The sequence below is a fragment of the Platichthys flesus genome, chromosome 18 (genome assembly GCF_949316205.1).
Source record: "Platichthys flesus chromosome 18, fPlaFle2.1, whole genome shotgun sequence".
NCBI classification, from domain to species: Eukaryota; Metazoa; Chordata; class Actinopteri; order Pleuronectiformes; family Pleuronectidae; genus Platichthys; species Platichthys flesus.
Window position 1 is genome coordinate 18,536,853 of NC_084962.1, and position 22,428 is coordinate 18,559,280.

Below are 22,428 nucleotides of genomic sequence, written 5' to 3' on the forward strand. Positions count from 1 at the left end.
GCTAACACTGCGAGCTAACGCGCTAACGAGCTAACGAGCAACCAACCATAAAGCTAATGTACTTACGTGATTCATGCCCTTCTGGGTTTGTACCCTCATGGTCGATGCACTTACTGTACAAAGTGCCTGTGTTAAACATCGTCAGCTAAATGATGTGTACTGTAATGTGATGAATCAACGAAAAGCCAGTCGTGACCAAAAAGACTCGATGGTTCAGCAGCTGTGAGTTTCTATACGTCAACGTTTACATCCAGACTGAAACACAGCCCCGGAGTTTTAGAATTTATCGGGGCCAGGTCCGCTTTACCGACCCTAGAACTCCAGTGTAGAGTTGATACTAGAAACCTAGTAGTGTGGATGTAGCCCACTAGTTTGCCAGCTGTTCAGCATGGCAGTAATACTCTAATAACTGTGTTTGCTGCCAGTTGCACATGCTGCAGAGATGCAGGGAAGGTTTTAATTTAACATGAATGAATTCTGGATGCAAATGTCCTGAAACTGAAACCGCAAACAGTCCGGCCTGCTGCTAGAGGACGGTGATCCAAAGCAGATCTCAAAATCCTCCATGAACCACTTGAAGAAACACACAGTGACTGAAGATCTGTGTGAAACATGCTGCGGCTGCAGGAGAGACTCAAAACATCTCCAAAGAGAGTATAATAATAATAAGGACCTGTATATGCCATGATAACTGTTTATTCTTTCCATTTTTTTTTTTAAGTTCATGAATTAAAAAATAACCGTGCATTTAACGTTTGAAGAAAAGCTGGTTTTTAATGTGTCTTTGCTGCATAGGTTATATATCTTCTTCTTCTTCTTCTTCTTCTTCTTCTTCTTCTTCTTCTTCTTCTTCTTCTTCTTCTTCTTCTTCTTCTTCTTCTTCTTCTTCTTCTCTCCTCATATGTTTGCACACAACTCTCCACATGGATCCAATGTACTTGTTTAATCCTGAAAACACCGGTGCTCTGTTTAATCTTATGCCGCTTCCCCACCGCTTAACTTGAAGCGATCTTCCAAACGTTAATACTTAACATATTCTACGCTCATGTGATCTGATCCATGTGAGTTGGCCACCAGAACTAAGAATTCAAAGATTAAACACAGGCGGGAAATCTACAGGCCATGAAAAGAAGGTGTTACCAGGTTCCTACTGGGATGATTTGATTTTAAATAGCTTCTGTTATGTCAGGCTGGAAAGTGTCACTGGAAAAAAGATGTTATCAATATACAATAATAATCAGGAACCTTCAGAAACTCTGCACAGTGAATTAACACATTTCATTATCCAACGATAAGAATGTCATTAGATTTGACATTGAACATTCCAATGACAGAGCTCAGTTTTGGAGTTCGGTGACACAAACTGTACAACTTTTTGACTCAGGGGACGGTGGAGACCAAAATGAGAGATACAAGGGATTAAATATTGGACTAATAATCATATTGACTACAATACAGTTTTCTATGATTAAAGAGTAAGACACTACAGATAGTAAGAAAATAGATTTTAATCACATTAATGCACATGTAAAACACTTTTGCGTTAATATGTTGACAACATATTGGAGAAAATAAGGTGCAGTTGTGCTGTTACAAGGAGAGGTTGTGTGTCTGTAGATGCAGTGTCTGTGTGTGTTTGTGTGTGTGTGTGTGTGTGTGTGTGTGGATGGCATAAAACTGAAGAGACAGGATGTGTGTGGTCATGAACGGGTGAGAGAAAGTTAACCGGGCCGACTGAGAAACACAAGTTGAATGAAACGCACCGGGAGGTGAGAGTAGAGAGCATCACCACAGCTTCCTCCTTCTCGTGTTTGAATTAACTGCAGTCGGTGTTTCGAGAGAAATGTGACAACAGATCATTTGTTTGAGGAAAGAAAAGTTGTTCAACCAACAACTTATATGTGTTATGTCGGATTAATAACATGAAAAACAGACAAATCATGCAGCGTGAACTCCCATTGGTCAAACTGACACCAGCTTGTCTTCAGACTGTTGCATGTGGTAGATGGAGAGGTAGAGAGAGGTAGAGAGAGGTAGAGAAAGGAAGGGAGAGAGGTAGAGTGAGGTAGAGAGAGGTAGAGAGAGGTAGACCATGCATGACTTCCTGTCAACACCTTATTACCATGCACTGACTCATCGCCGGCTCCCGTGTGTGCTGTGACAGAACATGAGACTGAGATGCAGGTTGTTCTCACGTCTTTAACTCAAATTGAAAGAAGGAAAATACACAAAAGAGTAAAGTACAGAAAGGAAAGGATGAAGGTTGGTAATATAGTGAATAGTAATAATAAGTAAGTTAGCAATTAGGAGCAAAGAATCAAAACCACATTCACTACATGAATGTAAATATATATTAATAACAGGCTGAATGCACTTAAAGGACTCATTGAAGAATATCCTTTGTAACTGTGTGTATTTTTAAATAATACAGCATCAAATAGTTGAATGTGTAGTATCATATTATGTTATATAAGTGCATTTCCCTATGAAATGCAATGAAGTACAAGTACACATACTAAAACACAGACTCAACTGAACCACCTCAAGAGCTCAACACTTGAGTTAATGAACTTGAATGTTTTCCAGCCTCACAAGAAGGAAACTTCACAATAGGAAGAAGGAAGTAAGATAAAAAAAAAGAGAAGAAGAGGGACAAGCAAATAAAGGAGAGGATGAGGAAAGGGAGAAGAAAAGAAAAGAAAGGAGGGAGGGGGGAGGGGGGGTTGAGGGAAACACACAGCTAAAGAAAGAGCAGGAGAAATCAATGATGGAGACAGAGGTTAACCAGTTCCAGGTTTCTGCCTCTATGTGTGTGTGTGTCATTGTGTATGTGTGTGTGTCAGTGAGTGTGTGTTTTCACTCATTTGTCATTGGAACTGCAGCCAGCTGTTAACAGACCCATCTGAACAAAATCCTGGTCACTCTGCGAACTCTTTTCTCCATTTTTGCAGGATAAAAACATCTGGCGCCGTGGTTTTCTCTCGGCGTGTAGAGTTACAGCCCGAGTGTGTGTGTGTGTGTGTGTGGGGGGGGGGGGGGGGGGTGTTGTGCGTTGTATATATTAGAGGGTCTGCTTTCTTAATTCTCTCCATGACTTAAACTTCTCTTTGTGCCGATGGAATCAAGCAAGTCTCAAGTGAATCAGTAACTGCAGAGTTATGTTAACGTTCAGCTTCTCCTCAGAAAGCACCGTGTAGGCCTAACACACGTGTTTAATACATTTATTTGCTACGAATATTTGCAACGCTAGTTTCACTTTTATTGTGAAACATGTCTCAACAAAACAAGATATAAAAAATCCTAGATACGGGTACCGCCATCTTTTTACGCCATTTGGAGCCAGTACTGCCGATGGCCACAAGGGGGGGGAATCAAGATAATTTGGCTTCACTTTTGAGAAGCTCTCTCTTTGTCCATCCTTTATTTACAGTCTCTGTTTCCGCCCCAGTGCTCGTAACTGACCAGTCTCCAGAAATAGTTATCCGGCTTTAAGTGAGGAACTGGTGGAGACCAAACTACCAGCAGAATACTTTTCAGCTTCAGGCCAGAAATGACTTATCTTGTGTCTGCTGAGGGTTTAACATATGTGTAAATCTTTTCACCAATATCATGAGGCAGTATTACTGTATATGGGAGATGTGTGTCTGGCTGGGTGCCCCCTGGTGGCCAAAGCGAGTGGTGGATCCTTTCCTAGTCTCATGAAAACTATCATTGGGCCTTTGATTCCAAACACAGTTCACAGACGTGATGTCAGCTTGGCTTTGTTTTTTCTTTCCGTAACCCAAGAGTCTCATGAGTCTCTGTGTACAACTGCATTTCACAGTAATGTGTACGTGTGTATGTCGGTGTCGGTGTGCACGTGTGTGTCGTTGTGTAGTGTGTGTGTGTGATTGCGAGGTCCTGACCCTAACACATCCTATTGCCTTGTCAACCATGAGGCTTACGTAACCTTTGACCCCGGTCCATGAACACACCTCTTATACCCATCAGCCCATATGTGTGTGTGTGTGTGTGTGTGTTAATCATCCTTTAACTCCAGGGCTACCAGGCATTAGTGTGCTCTCTCTCTCTTTCTCTGTGTGTGTGTGTGTGTGTGTGTGTGTGTGTGTGTGTGTGTAACTTCAAAGTTCACCTAAACATCTGTTAGGTGAAGAAGCCAGTAAATCACACTCTTCCCTGCCGGCCAATCAGCAGAGACAGAGAGGGTGAGGAGGACCTGATGGTTTGAGTGAAGCTGAGGAGACGCAGAGAGGGAAAGTGAAGGAGGAGGAGGAGGTGATAGAGATAGAGAGAGACGGAGAGACAGAGAGACAGACAAACAAAATGAAGGAGAGAAAGAGATCCAGGGAGGAAGGGTTACAGTTGCAGAGCTGTCATGTCCGGACTGTAAGTGATTTCATATTTTTCTCTTGTGTGTGTGCACGTGTTGCAGAGTTTGCACCTGTGTGTGTTTGTGTGTGTGTGTGTGTGTGTGTGTGTGTGTGTGTGTGTGTGTGTAGAAACACAAAGGTATACAAGTTTGTTTCTATCGGCAGAAAGTTTTTCCGTGGCAAGTTTATTTTTGAGGGATAAACATCTGAAAGAAGAAAGTTTGGTTAGACCTAAATATTATGTTTATTTTCTGTTTACCTTTTATTGTTTACCTAATGTGTTTGTCACCTTCGGACAACTCCCTGATTTCATGTTGGTCTTTCTAAACACTCATTTGTGTGTGAACTTTTTTGGCCTCTGACATCTAACAAGGAAAAAAAAGTTTGATTGTAAAGCAGCTAAACCAGCTCATTCAAAACATAGATTTAAAACTAATGGAAACACAATATAAAGGTTAATATTTATCTGAATCTGAATTTTCAGTCAAGGCTTTTTTTCTTCTTTTAAAAGTCTTGAGAACCATATTTTTTGCGCATTGAGGTTTTGGATGAATAGACTTTGGAAAGCGGGTGAGTCACCCTCATGAAAATGTAAAAATTTGCTTAAAAAAGCTGTAAAACTTTATATTTCTGCATGTTAAGTTTTTAAAAACCACTAAATGGTTTAGTCTGAGTCTTTGGGCTGAAATAGGTAAAATTAACAAGCCACTAGTATTAAGTTCATATAGGTTAACATCAGGTTTGTTTATAGTTTGATTTTATCAACACAATCACTATTTATTAGAGCTTTAAAAGCATTTTGGACTCTTTTTGAATCATAAGAAAAGATGGCAAATGAAAAACCAAATCACCAGTTATCAGGTTCTTCTCCTGAAACACACATCAGACGTGGTTCGACCTCAGGGGAGCTTCACCAAAACCCACTGCTCGTGTTTCTTCAACATGTCCCACGGCTCCGATCAATGCTAATCAAAGAGCCGTCACTTGACCATGTGAGAGAGTGTGTGTGTGTTTTGTGCAGCGTCGGGTTCATCTCCAGGTCAGGGTCAGTCACGCTCATAAAGGAGGCGGGGTTTAAGAAATGGCTCATTGGCTAGGTCAGAGGGTGAGGGGTCGGAGGTCAAGGGGGCGGCACAAAGAGTGAAAACACTGACCAGGCCATGGGGGTACGATAAAGTTCAAAGATGTAACTCACAACATTACAGCCTCTCTGTGTCCCTCGACCCCCCCCCCCCCCATGTCTTTATTTGTCCCTCACATGACAACACACATCCTCGAGTGTTTCTGTTGTTGTTGTTGACCTGAGAGCATCTGCACACTTGAGTTTTCTGTGACAATACGAAGCAGTCCCAAGTATCAACCCTGAAACTACACAGCGGTGACAACTGTTATCTTAAAAAAATAATCTGAGGTGCATTACCAGATCACTAAGAGCTACAATTTATCAACTAACTTTCTAAAAGTGCAAGATAAGTGAACATTGAATCAATTCCTCCCTGGTGAAAATCTGATCATGTAATAATAATAGAAATAGTGGCAATAAACCTTTATTTCTATTGCATTTATCTAATCAAGGTGACAAAGTGTACTTTGGGAACAAAACAACACAAGGCCAAACCAGACAAAACTAAAATAAGGAAGATTTACACAAATTAAAACTTAAAAAACAAACAATATCTTTTAAAACCAGTTACAATTCAGGCACTAATTGTCTTTCCTATAAAAGAAAATTGAATTTAAGAAATGTTTTAAAAATAGGTTTTGTGCGGGAAAGTCTAATCTCCTCAGGGAAGGAGTTTCAGAGTAAAAGCCTGGTCCTCCTCAGTCACCAGCCTTGACTTATAGGAAGTACTAGTGTTGTGATTGTTGTGTTGTGAGTGTTGTGTCGTATATTAGGTCTTGGTGTGTAGGGGGAGTTAGTAGCTAGGTAATGTAACCGGGGGGTTAGACTGTGCTGAGCTTCAAAAGTTATTAAAATATTCTTCAAATCAATCCCAATGTCTTTCAACTGGCAGCCAATGAAGGGAAAGTCCATCAAACTTTCACCGTCAACTAATCCTCGGCCACATTTAGAATCTCATCAGACTGACAGTAGTGAACCAGAGCAGCAGGTTTCAGTTCCTTTCAGAGTGATGAAGAGGAGATTCACTCCGGAGGCTTAAAGACACCTCCACGTCTCAACGTTTAGATGAGATGAAGATGGAAATCAAATCAATGCATTTGGAACATTTCTACATTCCTGCTTTCAATTTGTCTCCAAGTAGTTTGAGTAAGAATAATACAGGAGATACAAGTTAATAAGTAACTTAACACCAGGGTTAAAATAAAACATAAGAAAGTAAAGACAGATAAAGAATGCAGCATTAAAAAAAAGCATTTAAAACTTTAAAATTATATAAGATGCTAATTTTACATACAAACAAAACATTAGTATACGGTTTTGGGTTCACAGCAAACTTTAGCATTTTATCATAACAATCCAACAAACTGCATTTTTTGTTATTTCAGTTTCAATCTAATTTCAGTTTGTGTCTTTTTAAAATGTAAAACTGTTTTAAAGATTCATCCAGACATGCTTACTCTCAAAAACCACCTAGTGTGCTAAATGCTAAAGTCGTGGTGAGGATGTGATTTTTGACTCAAGAGTTCCAGATGTTTTAGAATGCAGTGACGACATGTGGAGTTCCCCTTACAGTGCATGTGCACGTGCACCTGTGTGTGTGTGTGTGTGTGTGTGTGTGTGTGTGTGTGTGGTCGGTATACGATCCGTGTAACAGGCTGATTTGGACTTTATGAGGTCAGGGGTCAACAGGAGCAGGGAGGAGTGACCCTCCTCTCACTCTGGGGTCAAACCGAGGAGAGAAGTGTCACAACCGGACCCCCTCACTTTTTACCGTCTCCTCAACTTGAATTTATGTCACGTCGTCATCTCTCCGCCTCCTTCACCTCTCACGCTCCCTCCCTCTCTTTTTCTACCCGAATCTGTTTTTACCTCAAACGGTTTCAGAGTGGATCTACATGTTCTCATAAAAAGACAAAGAGGGAAACGATGTTTGTAGGTCATGATGGAAATGCTCTGAAGGAGTCGTGGGATTTTACCTCCCAGAGTCGTAACCACTGAGGTCGTGATTAGTCTGGATTTGGTCTTTGAAGCTGCTCTGGACTTCTTATTCCACTTCAGATCTTTTTATTTCATGTGCTGCTCTGTCATTTGTCTCTTTGAACCTGGTGTGTGTTGTATTGTCAGAGGTGGAACGTTACCAAAGCCTATTTCTCTCACACCAGAAAGAGAAAGAAAGAAAGTTTATTGTTATAACAGGATGTTTTTCACAGTGTAACATTATATTTTGATGCTATTACGAAGACACAATTCACTCAGTAGCGCACACAACTCAACCAAGGCCCAACAGATTCCACACCCTCATAGATATCAGTTTTCTAAATATATCCCTGATCTATAAATCATGCCATGGGAGATTTGTGAAATGCTCGTAAATCTTTTTATGTAAAATGGGTGGGAAAAAAACAATCCTGCATCTGCCCCCCCGATCTGGATCCATGTCAAAATTGATGGAATTCCTTTCTCGGCCTACGTCTCCTCCTTCCACCAAGTTCTGAGTAAATCCGTCCAGGAGTTTTGGTGAAATCCTGTTGACAAACAAACAAACAAACAAACAAAGCATTAAAAGCCGTGATGAAAGCTCCTCGGTGGAGGTAATAGAGGAGAATCTGAATCTGAAATCTCCACCGCCTGCAGTCTCTCCTTCTCTTCCTGTCGCCCATCAGACACGCTCCACTCTCCTTCTCTCCGTCCGTATTGTATTCCTCAGTTTTATATCATAATCCCATTTACTCTCCCTCTGCTTCCACTCCCTCTCTCTCTCTCTCTCTCTCTCTCTCTCTCCTTCCTGAGCTGAACCCGTTGAACTGCCTCCCCACCGCACCCTTTCTCTTCGCTCACTTCCTGTTTAGAGGAACAATTAAAGGATTGTTGCCACAGACCCCCCGGAGGGCCCGAGCGCCGGGGCCTTGATCTCCAAACAGCCACCACATCGACCGCAGGAGACCTCCTCACGTCACAGGGTTCGCCTGTAGAGTCCGACAGCAGGAAAAGGAAAGGAGCCGAGTCACTGGACACTGAGAAATGATCTGCAGCGACTTTACATCTGGAGAGAAATCTGACTTTACAGATGTTTTCGCCCAGAATATATGTACAGATTAGTCACGGTCAACTTTTAGACTCTCAGGAGCGGTCGTGGCTCAGGAGGTGCAGCGGGTTGCCCACTTCTCGAAAGCCAGGAGTTTGATACCCGTCCGCATTCCAAAATGTCCTCGGGTCGATATTAACACTGACCGTTTCCATTAAACCTTTTAAAATTACAGATATGATGCCAGTGGACTGGTGAAAGCTTCCTGTTGCCTGTGGGAATAATCAATATATGAGCTGGTCACACAAGATTGTTTGTTGATGGATGTTGTGCTCATGTTAATACTCAACTTATACTTTAATTAACTGCTACAACTACTGTCAGTATTTCTTATAGTACTTATAGTAACACTATAATGGCATTTCTTTGAATATTAAAAATCAAATCAAGCTCGGTCAGCGTCTTTTGTTGCATTTGGTCCCCCGAGCTTTCTCAAGTCATCCCTCTACTCTTCACTCTTTGATAGATTTGAATTCTTTCCCAAATATAATCGCCCAAATGTCAAACAGCAAAATCCGCTGTTAGCATTGTGCGGTTATACAGAGTCAAAGATTTCTATGACTAATCCTTTATCTGCTCATAAGAGCTCCAGTGGAGGAGGTTCTGAACGTGGAGGCGTTTTCCCCAAAGGAAAATCTGACAGAGACTCGGCCTTAAATGGAGAATCCTGTCGACTGTGCTGGGAAATCTGACTTTGTGTCGTAGTTAGGAACATTTTTCCTTGTAATTATGCACAGATATGGTCAAAAAGTTTGTTCCCACAGTGAGAGGCCACAGAGCAGAGAAGATACCCACCGCTGAAAACGGCAGGGAAACTCCATTTAACAGGGGGTTCCTACGGTCATGAAAAACCTGGAAAAGTCCTGGAAGTAAATAAAATCCCCAAAGTTTTGGAAAAGTCATGGAAATTTGTTATATTCATATTTTCATATCGTACATTTACGCTGAGTTTCAAAATATGAGCAGGCATACTTGGGTTTGTGTCTTTTAAGGTTTACTGTATGCCTTGGAACTCTCTTTGTTAGTTTAAATTCTACATTTTGTCACTTTTCACGTACAAAATGTTCGGTCATGGAAATTTGGTTTAAAGTTATGGAAACAATCATGGAAGTCAATTGGTCAAAATGTGTATGAATCCTTATTTAAAGTCTTTGTGTAACTTTGTTTGTTTATTTTGTCGAGTACATTTCTTCATGATCTCAAGGTTGTGCTGTTATTGTTAACTTGGTTTTAACTATAGAACAATCGATACACAAAACAACAAATCTGAACACAAGAAAATGTTGCAAAAAATGGGAATATTCATCTTCATGTTTGTGTCCGTGTGTCTGTGTTGCAGGCGGAGCGGCGGGCGTACCGAGAGGCGGAGATGAGCATGATGGACGAACTGACGGAGGCCGACTTTCGGAAAGAGGAGGAGCCGGCCAGCCCAGCGCCTCCTCCATCACAACAACACACGGACCCCGCCTCCCCCACAGTCGCCGTGACCCCGGAGCCGGTGGCCAGGGGGGACCAGGCCACACCCAATGAGGTAGAGTGCCAGGTACGTCAGCCAATGGTTGAGGCCATGTCTGAAAAAAGAAATACATATTTAAAAGAAGGACAGACGACGAGGGCTGAAGCTGCTGCTGTGATACCACTGCTCACATTACACCTTCCTCTCTCTCCCTCTCTTATTTCCTGATACCGGTCCATCTCATAAAAATTCCATGTGGATGAGAATAGTTCTAACAACTTGAGGAAATAACCTCTTGTGCTGATTTAATGCAAATTTACGCGGAAACGAGATACAACTCAAAGTAGGGTGGGTCTGACGAGGGGGAAAACGATTGTGTTGTGCTTTTGTACTAACGTTTTATTGTGTATTCTAAACCTAAGCTATAAGGAGAATAACTCTTGCAGATATCCAGGCCGGTCATACTGTCAAGTTTCTAGTCCTTGGCTGAAACATAAAATATCTTTCCTGCTAACAAACTCACAGTTATCATCTTACAAACAGAGCATGAAACCTCAAACTTGGCTTGTGGTTCCTTTGTGTGTGTGTGTGTCTGTGTGTGTGTGTGTGTGTGTGTGTGTGTGTGTGCGTGTGCCAACAGGACGGCCGGGGCTTTGGCATCGGCACGCTGGTGTTCGGGAAGCTGCGAGGGTTCTCATGGTGGCCCGGCAGGATCGTGTCCTGGTGGATGAGCGGCCGGAGTCGAGCCGCCGACGGCACCCGCTGGGTCATGTGGTTCGGCGACGGCAAATTCTCTGTGGTGAGTGGGAGTGGCTTCTTCGCTGTGAAATCGATCGGATCCTGCAGCTGCAAAAATTATCAGGCAACTCTGATCAAGGCCTCAAAACCCCCATCACCAAAAAAGTCCAACCACAGATCTGAGGTCTGTTCTTATCTGTGTTCTGCAGGTTTGTGTGGAGAAGCTGATGCTGCTGAGCTCCTTCTCCTCCGCCTTCCACCAGCCCACCTACAACAAACAGTCCATGTACAGGAAAGCCATCTTCGAGGCTCTGCAGGTAATCCACCCCGGCGTTAGACCTCAGTGTGTGTGTGTGTGTGTGTGTGTGTTTGGTTGTGTCATTCTGTGTAGGTCCAAAGGTCGTACTTTACTCATTCTTCTCTTATGTAACGTTGGTGTTTTGCATATGTGGAGGTGGTTTATTCATCCTGTTCCATCATTTGTAGGTATATTAGTATAAATCAATTATTTCAAGGAAGAGTTTGGTCCAGTATATCTTTATCTCTTAGTGCAGAAGACATGGTCGTTTACAGGCTCTGTGGCACCCATTGGTTTCTTATTATAAACTAGCGGTGCAGCTGTATGTGTTGAATTGTGTGTTTGTTTTGTGTTGAGGTGGCCAGTGTGCGGGCGGGGAGGCCCGTCCCTTCCTGTGATGCCAGCGACGATGGCGACGGCGTGGACATTCAGACCAGACAGATGATAGAGTGGGCGATGACCGGCTTCCTGCCCAAAGGTCCACAGTCACTGGAGCCTCCAGAAGGTGACTAGCTCCTCCTCAGCATCCCAGACACACAATGACACACCCGCACTAATACACTCACACGTGTAAATTATACTTTGCCGTTACACAGAGGAGCAGAATCCATACAAAGAGGTGTACCCGGAGATGTGGGCGGAGCCTGAGGCAGCGTACACGCCTCCGCCGGCGAAGAAACCTCGCAAGAACCTCGCGGAGAAATCAAAGATCCGAGAAGTGATCGACGAGGGGACCAGAGGTGAACAGACACAGTGTATCTGAAGTGAAACCCATCATTCTATATTATATATATATATATATGTGTGTGAAGTACTTTTACATTACTTTTTCTAATTTGTTGTGTTTTTCCAGAGAGACTCATATGTGAGGTCAAACAGAAAACCAGGAATATAGAAGGTAAGAAAGCCTCTGAAAGTATTTGATGTGTTAAGTGATGTATTTATTTGTCTAGCCTCCTTATTATGACATGAAAAACATCATGATTTGAAAATGTTGAATATTGAGATATTAAAAAACTAGGATTAAAATGTCTCCTTTAATTGTTTGATATACGGCATAAGTTTAAAATGTCATTACCCTTTTTATGAAACACTCTTCTCTGGTGAATAAAATTTAATTTAGTTACATCATCTGGGAGCTTTTAAATCAACACATAATTTGAGTTGTATTGGTTATTATTGAATTATCCTTAGTCAAATGTTCCTGTTTTTGTTTCAGTCGTTTAGCGACGATAAAAAAACAGTTGAATAATTTACTGTTTGAGTGGATTGTGGTCTGTGACTCAGTCATGTTTGTGAATTTAAGTGCTTTGTGTTTACCTTGTCCCTCAGCGGCTGAGAAAGTTGTGTATTTATCACATCTTGAAAACGTTTGTGCGTCTGCCTGTGCTCAGATATCTGTATTTCCTGCGGGAGCCTCAACGTCTCTCTGGAGCATCCCCTCTTTTCAGGAGCCATGTGTCAGGGCTGCAAAGTAAGAAATCAACCCCAGCTTTTCTCCTTTCACTTATTAAAACTGGTCAATAATAATAAACATTATTCCCTAATTACTGTTTGGCCGTCCCGACAGAACTCCTTCCTGGAGTGCGCCTACCAGTACGATGACGACGGCTACCAGTCCTACTGCACCATCTGCTGTGGAGGCAGGGAAGTGCTCATGTGTGGCAACAACAACTGCTGCAGGTCAGTGCCGGGCCGGGTGCACCGCTCGGTGGGACGCGGCCAGAACCCGGGCGCTGGTTTTGGATTTCACACGAAGAAAAACAGTTTATGACACATGAAGGACGAGTCAGCCTGTGTTACGTTTATTTATGAGAATACAGAGTAAACTGTTGATTTAGGCTTCAAGGCTCCTCTGACTCCATCACTGCAAATACTGCATATATCAAGTGTCGCAATAATAAAACTTTCAATCAACTTCAAAAGTGCTGAGATGCACGGAGCTGCCAGCTTGAATGTGGACGTGTCCCGACAGAGAACTTTAAACTATTGAGAGGAAAACAAATATACAAATATAGATCATATTTAACTCACAAAAAGACAGAATTAAATATATGATTTGTGTTTCTTTAATTTGGTTCAACTCCTTCAACCTTCTTCCGAGGACACAAACCACAGGTCAGATCATATCAGCACAACTGGAACAGGAAGTGGACGTGAACTTAACCCCTTATTGCCTGAATTAATTTCCAATTATATTAACAAATTATTATTTGTGTTTTTGGCCGCATGCAGATGCTAAATTAAGGGGAGATTGTTAATTTCAATATAGCATATACAAAAGATATAAATTTGGTACGAGGTAAATTAGCATTAGGCATAATGGGGCATAACCTTAATTTAACACATTTTCCAGTCTCTGGTGTGTAGATTATTATATTGATGCTGCTTTTGCTTGAAATTGAATAACAACATATGTTTCTGTACAGTCATCACTGTTCCATCATCACAGTATTTCAAATACAGCTTAATAACTCAAAATTACTTTGCTGCACAGTCCCAAGGGGCTAGTTTGCATTTCCCACTCCGACCACTAGATGGCGGCAGAGTGCTTCCATGTGTAGTATTTGCACCATCAAGCACAATCGTCACCATGGCAGCATTAAGACCGACATCCGTCTACAAGGGGTTAAAGACAAACAAGGCCTAATGTCTTTAATTTGTCCCACACATGGTTAACCTGATGACTCCCCCCGCCCCCCCCAGGTGTTTCTGTGTGGAGTGTGTGGATCTGCTGGTCGGAACCGGCTCAGCAGCGATAGCCATCAAAGAAGACCCGTGGAACTGTTACATGTGCGGCCCCCGGAACACCCACGGGCTGCTGCGCCGACGGGACGACTGGCCCTGCCGGCTCCAGCACTTCTTCGCCAACAACCACGAGCAGGACTTCGTAAGATGAACACAGACAACGCGTATCAAACGATTGTGATTATATATATATATATATAAAGAATAGCTGTTATGGTATTAGGGAATGTACTCATTTATCACTCTCTGTTCCAGGAGCCGGCCAAGTTGTATCCTCCAGTGGCGGCGGAGAAGAGACAGCCAATCAGAGTCCTCTCTCTGTTCGACGGCATCGCCACAGGTACGTAAACACGTTGGCGGGAACTAGCAATTAATTCACTATTAATAGGCAACGTCAGTCAGTCTGAAGCAGGGGGGGGGCTGCTGGGAAATTTCCTTTTCAGACATTCATGATCCGGATATAATGATTCCTAATGACTCCCTTTGGCAGGATTTTCAATTTCTTTGTTTTATGACGTTACACTCGATAGACTTGTCTTTCTGATCACATCAGTGTTTTGCTTCAAGAGCCACAAAGTTTCCCACTGAGCCGCCCGCCGGGCTCCAGACTCCTCCTTTACGTGTTTTTCAACTTGTTTAAACCTAATAACTCGATCAAATGTCAGAAAATGACAGAAAAACATCCGACACAAGTTCCCAGTGCTCAAGGTGATGTCTTCAAATCGTTAATTCTCTCAGACTGAGCAGGCCAGAGGCTACATACGTGTTTATATTATATCTTCTCTGGTAAATGAGTGAAACGATCAAATCCATTACTCAGGTCTGCTGGTGCTGAGGGACTTGGGAATCCAGATCGACAAGTACGTGGCGTCGGAGGTGTGTGAGGACTCCATCACCGTCGGCCTGGTGCGACACCACGGACGCATCATGTACGTGGGAGACATCCGCAACGTGACCCGCAAACACGTAGGTGACCTTCTCCTCCTCCACAAGTAAAGGTCACCTGAGATGTGTGGATATTCACACTAGTACTTGTCTTTGTCGTGATGTTTTCTCGTGTTGTGTTGTGTCTGTCAGATCGACGAGTGGGGACCTTTTGACCTGGTGATCGGAGGAAGCCCCTGTAACGACCTCTCCATAGTCAACCCTGCACGCAAAGGCCTTTACGGTACGAGGTGATTCTGGAGTCACAAGGTCGTTCCGTTGTTGTTGTTTTTGTTTCACTTATCACCACAAACGTCTTTCTCTCTTCTTCCTCCTGCAGAGGGAACCGGCCGGTTGTTTTTCGAGTTCTACCGGCTGCTGCACGAGGCGCGACCGAAGCCCGGGGACGAGCGGCCGTTCTTCTGGCTGTTCGAGAACGTGGTCGCGATGGGAGTCAGCGACAAGCGGGACATCTCTCGCTTTTTAGAGGTGCGGTGAACGAGCCAAATGAAGCACAGCTACACAATACACACATACGAACACACAACGTAACCCTGTCGTCTGTGTGCAGTCTAATCCGATAATGATCGACGCCAAGGAAGTGTCGGCCGCGCACCGCGCTCGCTACTTCTGGGGAAACCTGCCAGGCATGTCCAGGTGATACAAACCTACAAACACAAACACACAATAGAACCATTGGAACACAACTTTCTACTTTTTTAGTTTGTTCACCCTCATTTCCTTGTGGCAGACCCCTGACAGCCATGGCCAACGACAGGCTGGACCTACAGGAGTGCCTCGAGCATGGGCGCCATGCCAAGGTAACCACCTGGGTGTGTGTGTGTGCGTGTGTGTTATTATTATTATTATGTAATCTAACTTTTTAACTCATGTTCAGGCACAAATTACAGATTATAATGAATCATAAAGAGTGTAAATGTGTAGCATCTAGGTCTCGAACATATGAAAATATAAAAAGGGGGAAATGTCTTTCTACATTACTACTGTTGTACTTTGTTTCTACTGTAGTTTTTTGTTTTTAATGCTTCATATGAACCCTCCCAATTTTCAAAGCTGGTGCACAAACAGCATGTGTGTGTCTGTCTGTGTGTTTGTGATGTGTTTGGCTCTGGATGGTAATTCTAGTTTGAGAAGTTGCGTACGATAACGACACGCTCCAACTCTGTGAAGCAGGGGAAAGACGAGCATTTCCCCGTCTACATGGACAACAAGGAGGACATCCTCTGGTGCACGGAGATGGAGAGGTACGGTGGTGTGTGTGTGTGTGTGTGTGTCACGTGTCTCTACCCTGTTGTATTCATAAAAAAGGTAACTCTTATAAACTTCATCTTCAGTCGATGGAAGAATTGGATGCATGAAGGAAATCTGTAGCTCCTAAACATTTGATTACAACCACGAATCTCGTGAAAGTCACATACCTGGATGTCCCGTGTGTCCCCAGGGTGTTCGGTTTCCCCGTCCACTACACGGACGTGTCCAACATGAGTCGTCTGGCCAGGCAAAGGCTGCTGGGACGGTCCTGGAGCGTCCCCGTCATCAGGCACCTCTTCGCCCCACTCAAGGAGTTCTTCGCCTGCAACTAGTTACACACCAACTCTCTCTCTTTCTGTCATGCACACACACACACACACATGCGTACACACATAAACATCATGTAAGGACAAACACACAACTACAACTACACACTGTAAACAGATTGTACATGAAGGTTGGCTGACACAGGATGACCAGACACACACACTAACACACACACACACACACGCCTGTAGGCCACTGGCTGACCTTAGTCCCCTGGTGCTACCTTCCATTGATTTACACCAATGACTGATAATAAAGATGGACGCCATGTCTCCACTTCCTCCTACTTAACAAAACAATTAATCCAAACTATGCCGAACACGTGCTGGTGCTGCCATCTTGAGCTTTATGTGTCATCTTGAGCTGGGGGGGGGGGGGGCTTGACCGTTTGAGAGCTGTGGTGTTTTTCCATCTTTATGAGCAGCCATTGATTTGCACACACGCTGGTGCAGGGTCTCTGAACTGTAAACCCTCACACACGAACTTCCTGTCCAACCTTGAAACTGATGTCTTCTGGCTTTACTCTGTGGTGGCAGCTGGAGTTCAAACCTCCAGGGGGCGCTAGAGCTAACGCAGACGCCCTATCTTTTCTTTTTTGTTTTTAAATACAGTAACGCTCTGAACACATCGACACACCAATGATTTTCCTCTCAACCATAACTGTATCCATGTGTAGTGACAGTGCTGCTGGTATATTACAGTCCAACAAACACAAATATATACACAAACAAACACACACACACACGCACACGCTCCGGTTGATGCTCATGGTGCTGGTCAGGCAGTGATAAGAGTCCTAATGGTGCCACTTTAATACACTTTTCCAGCTCTTGGTGCTTTTAGACACTGAACAGTCTCTGGTGGTTTCAGTCGCTGCAGTTTTGTGTTTCCGGACCCGAGTCAAACTACACGATGATTCGCTGGGTGATGCAACAGCAGGTGGTCGTGAGGTTCAGGAGGTTTTGATTTGTCAGATCTGCTGTGAAGGAACTGGCAGGAGAGCTTCCCAAAGAGAGCAGGACTCAGTCAGACTCTTCTTCACGGAGGAAACGCTGCTCTGGAAGTAAACATCTCAGGGGTCGAGGTAAACGACGGGTTTTTCTGGCAAAGTAACATCTAAAGAAAAATGTTAAACCTTCACCTGAGGAAGATGAATATGGTCACAAAGTTTATTTGCATATAAAGATTTTAACAAGACAATTCAAAGTGATTTACATTCAAATATAACAACAAGAAAATACCTAAATAAACTAGAAGGTCCGAATGCTAACACTCTAGCTCACCTCACCAATCTGCATCCTATCGATCCAATACGTTTTCTTTAAAACTCAAATATACATGAGGCATATTCTTCATATCGTCATGAAAACACTTTTAAAGTAACTTTTAAAAGTCTCATGTGTGTTGGAATATTGTGAACTTAATGAAGACAAAGAATTAAATCTGCTTTTCCTCTCAGTACCGTTCACAGCTGCAGGTCTCATTGGTCAGGATCCGCTTTTATTAGCTTTTCACATTAGCATTGGATATGGAGATATTCAGGCAGTGGTTGTATATTAAGTTGAGTTAATTGCTGTGAAATACTGTAACATTTTAACGATGGGTATTCTTTTACCTTGTTTTTATTTAATACTGTACACGTGCTGTCCATCTTAATGCTGCAAATTTGGAATAGCACTGTTTGCAGGTAATCTTTAAGTGAATGTAGCAGAGGTTTCTCACAATGGGTCTCAAAGCCTGGACAGTTCATTGAGTCCCAGTGAACGTCCCTGGAGACGTCACCAGGTGGTGGTAGACGATAAGGAAAACTTACTGGGATCATTTCATTAAGCTGGGAGTGACTAACCCAGAACCCAGTTACTGTGAAGTGTAAATAACAGGTCATTAGTTCTGTAGCAGCTGGTTTTTATCCATCATGAGCACGGCTTCTAATTTGTCTCACACATTCTGCACTGTCTCTGTATTTTATCCAAGTGAGCACGATGAGCTTTCAGAATCCAGATTGAACATCTGGATTCTTTTTAATCATCTTATCTTTATGATCTTGACTTTACTCTATTTAAAATCTGCTTTCTAGATTTTCTTTCTAGAAATTGCTTTTTATTTGAGTGGTTTTTTAATTTTGAAATCTTTTACCTACAGAGGTCAAACAATGGCCCTTCAACGAAAACTTATTTTTGGTTAAAAATATGAACAACTACAAAATAAAATGACAATTAGTATCATGGTTGTTTTAGCTTGTTGTCAGGCACCAAAACAATGAAATCAAATATTATAAAACAGATTTACGCACCTGTATTTCTGGCCATGCTTATAACACTATTGAACAAAGTTTCTGGATTTTAAAATCAAAACTATTAGACTTGTTTAATAATCAAAAATATTTTAATCTTTGGCTCCGTTAATAAGGTTTAACTCGTCCTCTGAGATTATTCTTTAAGAGCAGCGTTCAAATTAAATTCTAGTTTGCAAAGTGTCGGTCCCGAACACTTCCAGGTTTTTATCTCCTGCGCCTCAGCTCCAGTGTTGTCGTCCTCCCACTTTGCTTCGCTGGGATCAAAACTCTGCAGCGACCCCCAGTGAGACCTTTACTTTGTAGACTCTTTGCTGGTTTTCTACTTCCTGTGACTGAAACAGACAGCCCTGAATCAATAACAGATACTTCCTCACACAACACAGATGCAACTGTTCAACCTCTTTTACGCCCCAACGCATGCCGGGATGCTCTCAGTCCCATCATGACCTTGAACGGGGCATAGGCAGGTAAACAATAAGATGACACACACCTTAACCGCCATGTGTACGCGTCACTGCACACAGTTGTGTGTTTTATTCAGACAGGGCTGTCATCTCTTTCAGTCTGGTGCTTCTGGTCCTCGGACGACCAACAATCCTTTTCTCCCAGGAAGCCTTCTGAATCCTCTGACCTTCCTCAGATACCGGCTAACGACTGGACACACACACACTCACACACACACACTGACACACAAATACAAAGTAACACAAAACAACAGTAAACCAGCAGGTTCAAAATTTTTTCCCGACAAGTTTACTCTCCGTTTTTACAACCAACAGTCTGGTGCTTTTTAAACTTTGCTCTTTTTTACAGTGCTCTTGCAGGTCTCTCATACACACACACACACACACACACACAAACACACACTCTGACACACATACACACATTTTGCTACAAATATGGTGCAGACGTTCACGCTTCTCCTTTCGCTGCAACACACGCCACCAACACACACACACACACAAGCATACACACTGTGGATTTGCCGGCTGCCTGTTGCCATCAGGCTTCCCACGGCACCACCGGGTGTGACATCACCACCCCGCGTCGCTTGGTGCTCACAACCCCTGCCGGGTCCCCCCCCCCCAACTGAAATCCCTCCCCTCCCCTCCCACCTCACCCCCCCCCCAGGTGCTGCATGTCAGTCAGTCAGTGTATTCTCTGATTTCATGTTAGATTAGGGAGTAAAGATAATAAAAATAATGGTAATAATATTACAATAATAATCTGTTATCGTGTGTGTGTACTGTTCCAGGGTGGTGCTCAGTTCAGTTCAGTCTCAGCCTGTAGAGCGGAGAGAGGGAGGCTCGAGAAAGCATATATTACAGTTAGTATAGTGACTTGTTCTATTGTATCCAAGGAGGCCGGAATAAAATGGTTGTTTTAAGCGATGAGCCAAAAGGACGGTCGCTCTCGAACAGGAGAGGAGCTGAAGTGATTCCCTGGAAATCTGTGAAAAATGTCAAAAAATTATGAATTTAAATAATCTGTGGATCCAAAGCTCAGTCCAGATTTACACTAAAATGGATTGGGGTCCTTCTACCTAAGTTTTGTGTAATTCTGCTGACAAACAAACCAAGGGGTGGAACTATAACCTCCTTGCAAAGAGACATGAAATGATCCTGTGGTCTCATCTCTTTTATCCTGTATTTAAGAGTTTGAATTAGAAAAGGAAACTTGAATTTGAAAAAGGAAACTTGAACCTGAAACAGGTACAACAAACCAGAATCCCAGTTGTGAAGCACTGGCTTCTTTTCATCAGATTTGTGTGCAGCGGTCACTTCAGTGTGTGTCTGTTCTGAGAGCGCAGTTCGGTCAGAAGCGTGAGGGATGGAGTCGATATCTCTAAATGATAGGTGACACGGTGATGGTGTTTCTGTTCGCCTACATCGACAGCTGTTAGGTTGAGTGATGCGTTGTTTTAAACACTGATACACAAACAAACACACACTGTTACTGACAAACAGAGACACACGCACAACACGTACACACACACACACACACACACACACACAATGCTGTGGCGCATCCAGACACTCATCTCATGGACTAAATGAAAGATGAGCTTTTCGGAAAAAAAGGAGGAACTGGTGGTGTTTCAAAAGGTGCTAAAATTTTATCTGAAAATAAGAAAAATATATTGTTAGGAATATAAATCGAGTTTGTCTTTACAATGACTGTATTTAAGTTTGTCGTAGTAATGAAAAGGCACTATTATTATTTTACTCTTGTATGAATATGAACTAATTAAAAAAGCATTTTAACTTTGTACTTGAACAATGTAAGAAATGAACCGTGAATAAAAAAAGGACTGTTTCTTGTGATCCAGCCTGAAATGCTGCTTATTTTTCAACTGTGTGTGTGTGTATGTGTGTGTGTAGATGTCAGTGAGAAATATAATAACCCGTCAAGTCAAAACTTAATTTAAGTCCCTAAACTAATCTAACTGTGGTGGATGTCAGTTCTCTTCTCAGACTCTTCTCAGTTGCAACATGACACTTCACCACTAGATGTCACTAAATCCCACACACTGAACCTTTACTTATTTATTAATTATCATTGATATCCATCAGCTCTGCTCTTTAAAGCTCTTCCCTCAGTTAATCTCTACTTGTGGATCCTCTCCAGGGTCAGTCTGCCATGCTGTCAGGTGGGCGTGTCCCGACACGGAGCCCCCTTAGCGCCATGTTGTTGCCTTCACGTGCTGCTGGTAAACACTTGTTGATGAAAGAGCAGCATTCATGTCAGAAGATCAAACTCAATACTGAATGGGATTTATTTTTTACTTGATGCCTGATGTTTTGTCTTGGAGATCGATCGGTGCATAACTTATTTAGAGTGAATGTAGATCTTACTAATTCATGTTTCCATCCTTTTATATCTTTGCTAATGAAATACTACAGAATATTCCTATTTTTATAATTAGATTTAGATTAAATCTAAAGAGCTATTTTACAATATGGGTGTATTATCCAACACACTATCCAAAAATAAGAAATTACTTTACCGATCCCTAAGAGAAAATTAACCTGTAACAGTCGAAGAGACAGTGTATAAGGTAAATAAGTAAAAGAGATAAATTGTTTAAATGAAATAAAATGCAAATGAGGAGAAATTACAAACATAACTAAACCCCAAATATATGATTACAATGTCCTCAGTTAACTAATCAAAGTGTTTGCATATTATAATAAAAGAGTCCATTAATACGTTTTATGTGTGAGTACGTTTTTGAATAGTGTAAAGTGTATAATCCAAAGAAAGTATAATATCCTTTATCTCTCAGCCCCGGAACTTTATTTAAAGATGCAAAAACACTGTTGAAAAAGTGTTTTTATTAAAGATCCTTCTTCGTTTGTCATCATATCTAAGAAATCAGGAATATTTACAAAGAGCATTTGTCACAAATAATTATTATATTATAATATATAGTTATATTGATTAGCATGGCTGCAGATTACTGGAATATGTACTGAAAGCAAAGCATAAAACAAACAAAATACTGTGGAGCAGGACTCATCCTATTGCAATATTGAGTATGTCTAAATACATATTTCTTTGTACATACAGGGATCGTATATAACGGCTCGTGTTAGAATTTGACCACTTGACTCACCTGTAATTCGCTAATTACTCATTAAACACCAGAAGCGTCAAATTTCCGGAGAACAAGTGAATGCATCACTAGAGGCGAGAAACACGCCCCTGCTCTGCGGACACATTCCCCCCTTCCATTGGTCATTCTTCCCGTCACTCAGGCTGCAGCGGCCCCTTATTGGCCGGACGTCGGC

The 22,428-nt window shown here is 42.4% G+C and overlaps 1 protein-coding gene and 1 long non-coding RNA gene across 9 annotated transcripts in view; one reads left to right on the forward strand and one right to left on the reverse strand.

Annotated features, from left to right (window-relative positions):
* Positions 1-20,961, forward strand: part of LOC133973350 (DNA (cytosine-5)-methyltransferase 3A-like) — a 37,860-nt gene extending 16,899 nt beyond the window's left edge. For 4 of the 8 annotated variants that reach the window (XM_062411128.1, XM_062411134.1, XM_062411129.1 and 1 more), the window contains 17 exons: positions 9,918-10,121; positions 10,675-10,833; positions 10,982-11,089; positions 11,428-11,575; positions 11,667-11,810; positions 11,924-11,968; positions 12,465-12,544; positions 12,641-12,753; positions 13,777-13,960; positions 14,074-14,158; positions 14,639-14,784; positions 14,896-14,986; positions 15,083-15,231; positions 15,314-15,399; positions 15,494-15,563; positions 15,889-16,007; positions 16,205-20,961. In XM_062411128.1, the coding sequence (XP_062267112.1) occupies positions 9,918-10,121; positions 10,675-10,833; positions 10,982-11,089; positions 11,428-11,575; positions 11,667-11,810; positions 11,924-11,968; positions 12,465-12,544; positions 12,641-12,753; positions 13,777-13,960; positions 14,074-14,158; positions 14,639-14,784; positions 14,896-14,986; positions 15,083-15,231; positions 15,314-15,399; positions 15,494-15,563; positions 15,889-16,007; positions 16,205-16,346 (2,073 nt within the window). In that variant the 3' untranslated portion in view covers positions 16,347-20,961. The remainder of the gene's footprint in view (positions 1-9,917; positions 10,122-10,674; positions 10,834-10,981; positions 11,090-11,427; positions 11,576-11,666; positions 11,811-11,923; positions 11,969-12,464; positions 12,545-12,640; positions 12,754-13,776; positions 13,961-14,073; positions 14,159-14,638; positions 14,785-14,895; positions 14,987-15,082; positions 15,232-15,313; positions 15,400-15,493; positions 15,564-15,888; positions 16,008-16,204) is intronic. The other 4 variants (XM_062411133.1, XM_062411135.1, XM_062411132.1 and 1 more) reach the window with 3 other exon arrangements.
* Positions 7,659-10,029, reverse strand: LOC133973352 (uncharacterized). Its single transcript, XR_009924565.1, has 2 exons — positions 9,936-10,029; positions 7,659-8,018 (listed from the first exon to the last, which is right to left on the reverse strand). It is a non-coding gene; the product is annotated as an uncharacterized LOC133973352 (long non-coding RNA).
* Positions 20,962-22,428: the final 1,467 nt, after the last annotated feature.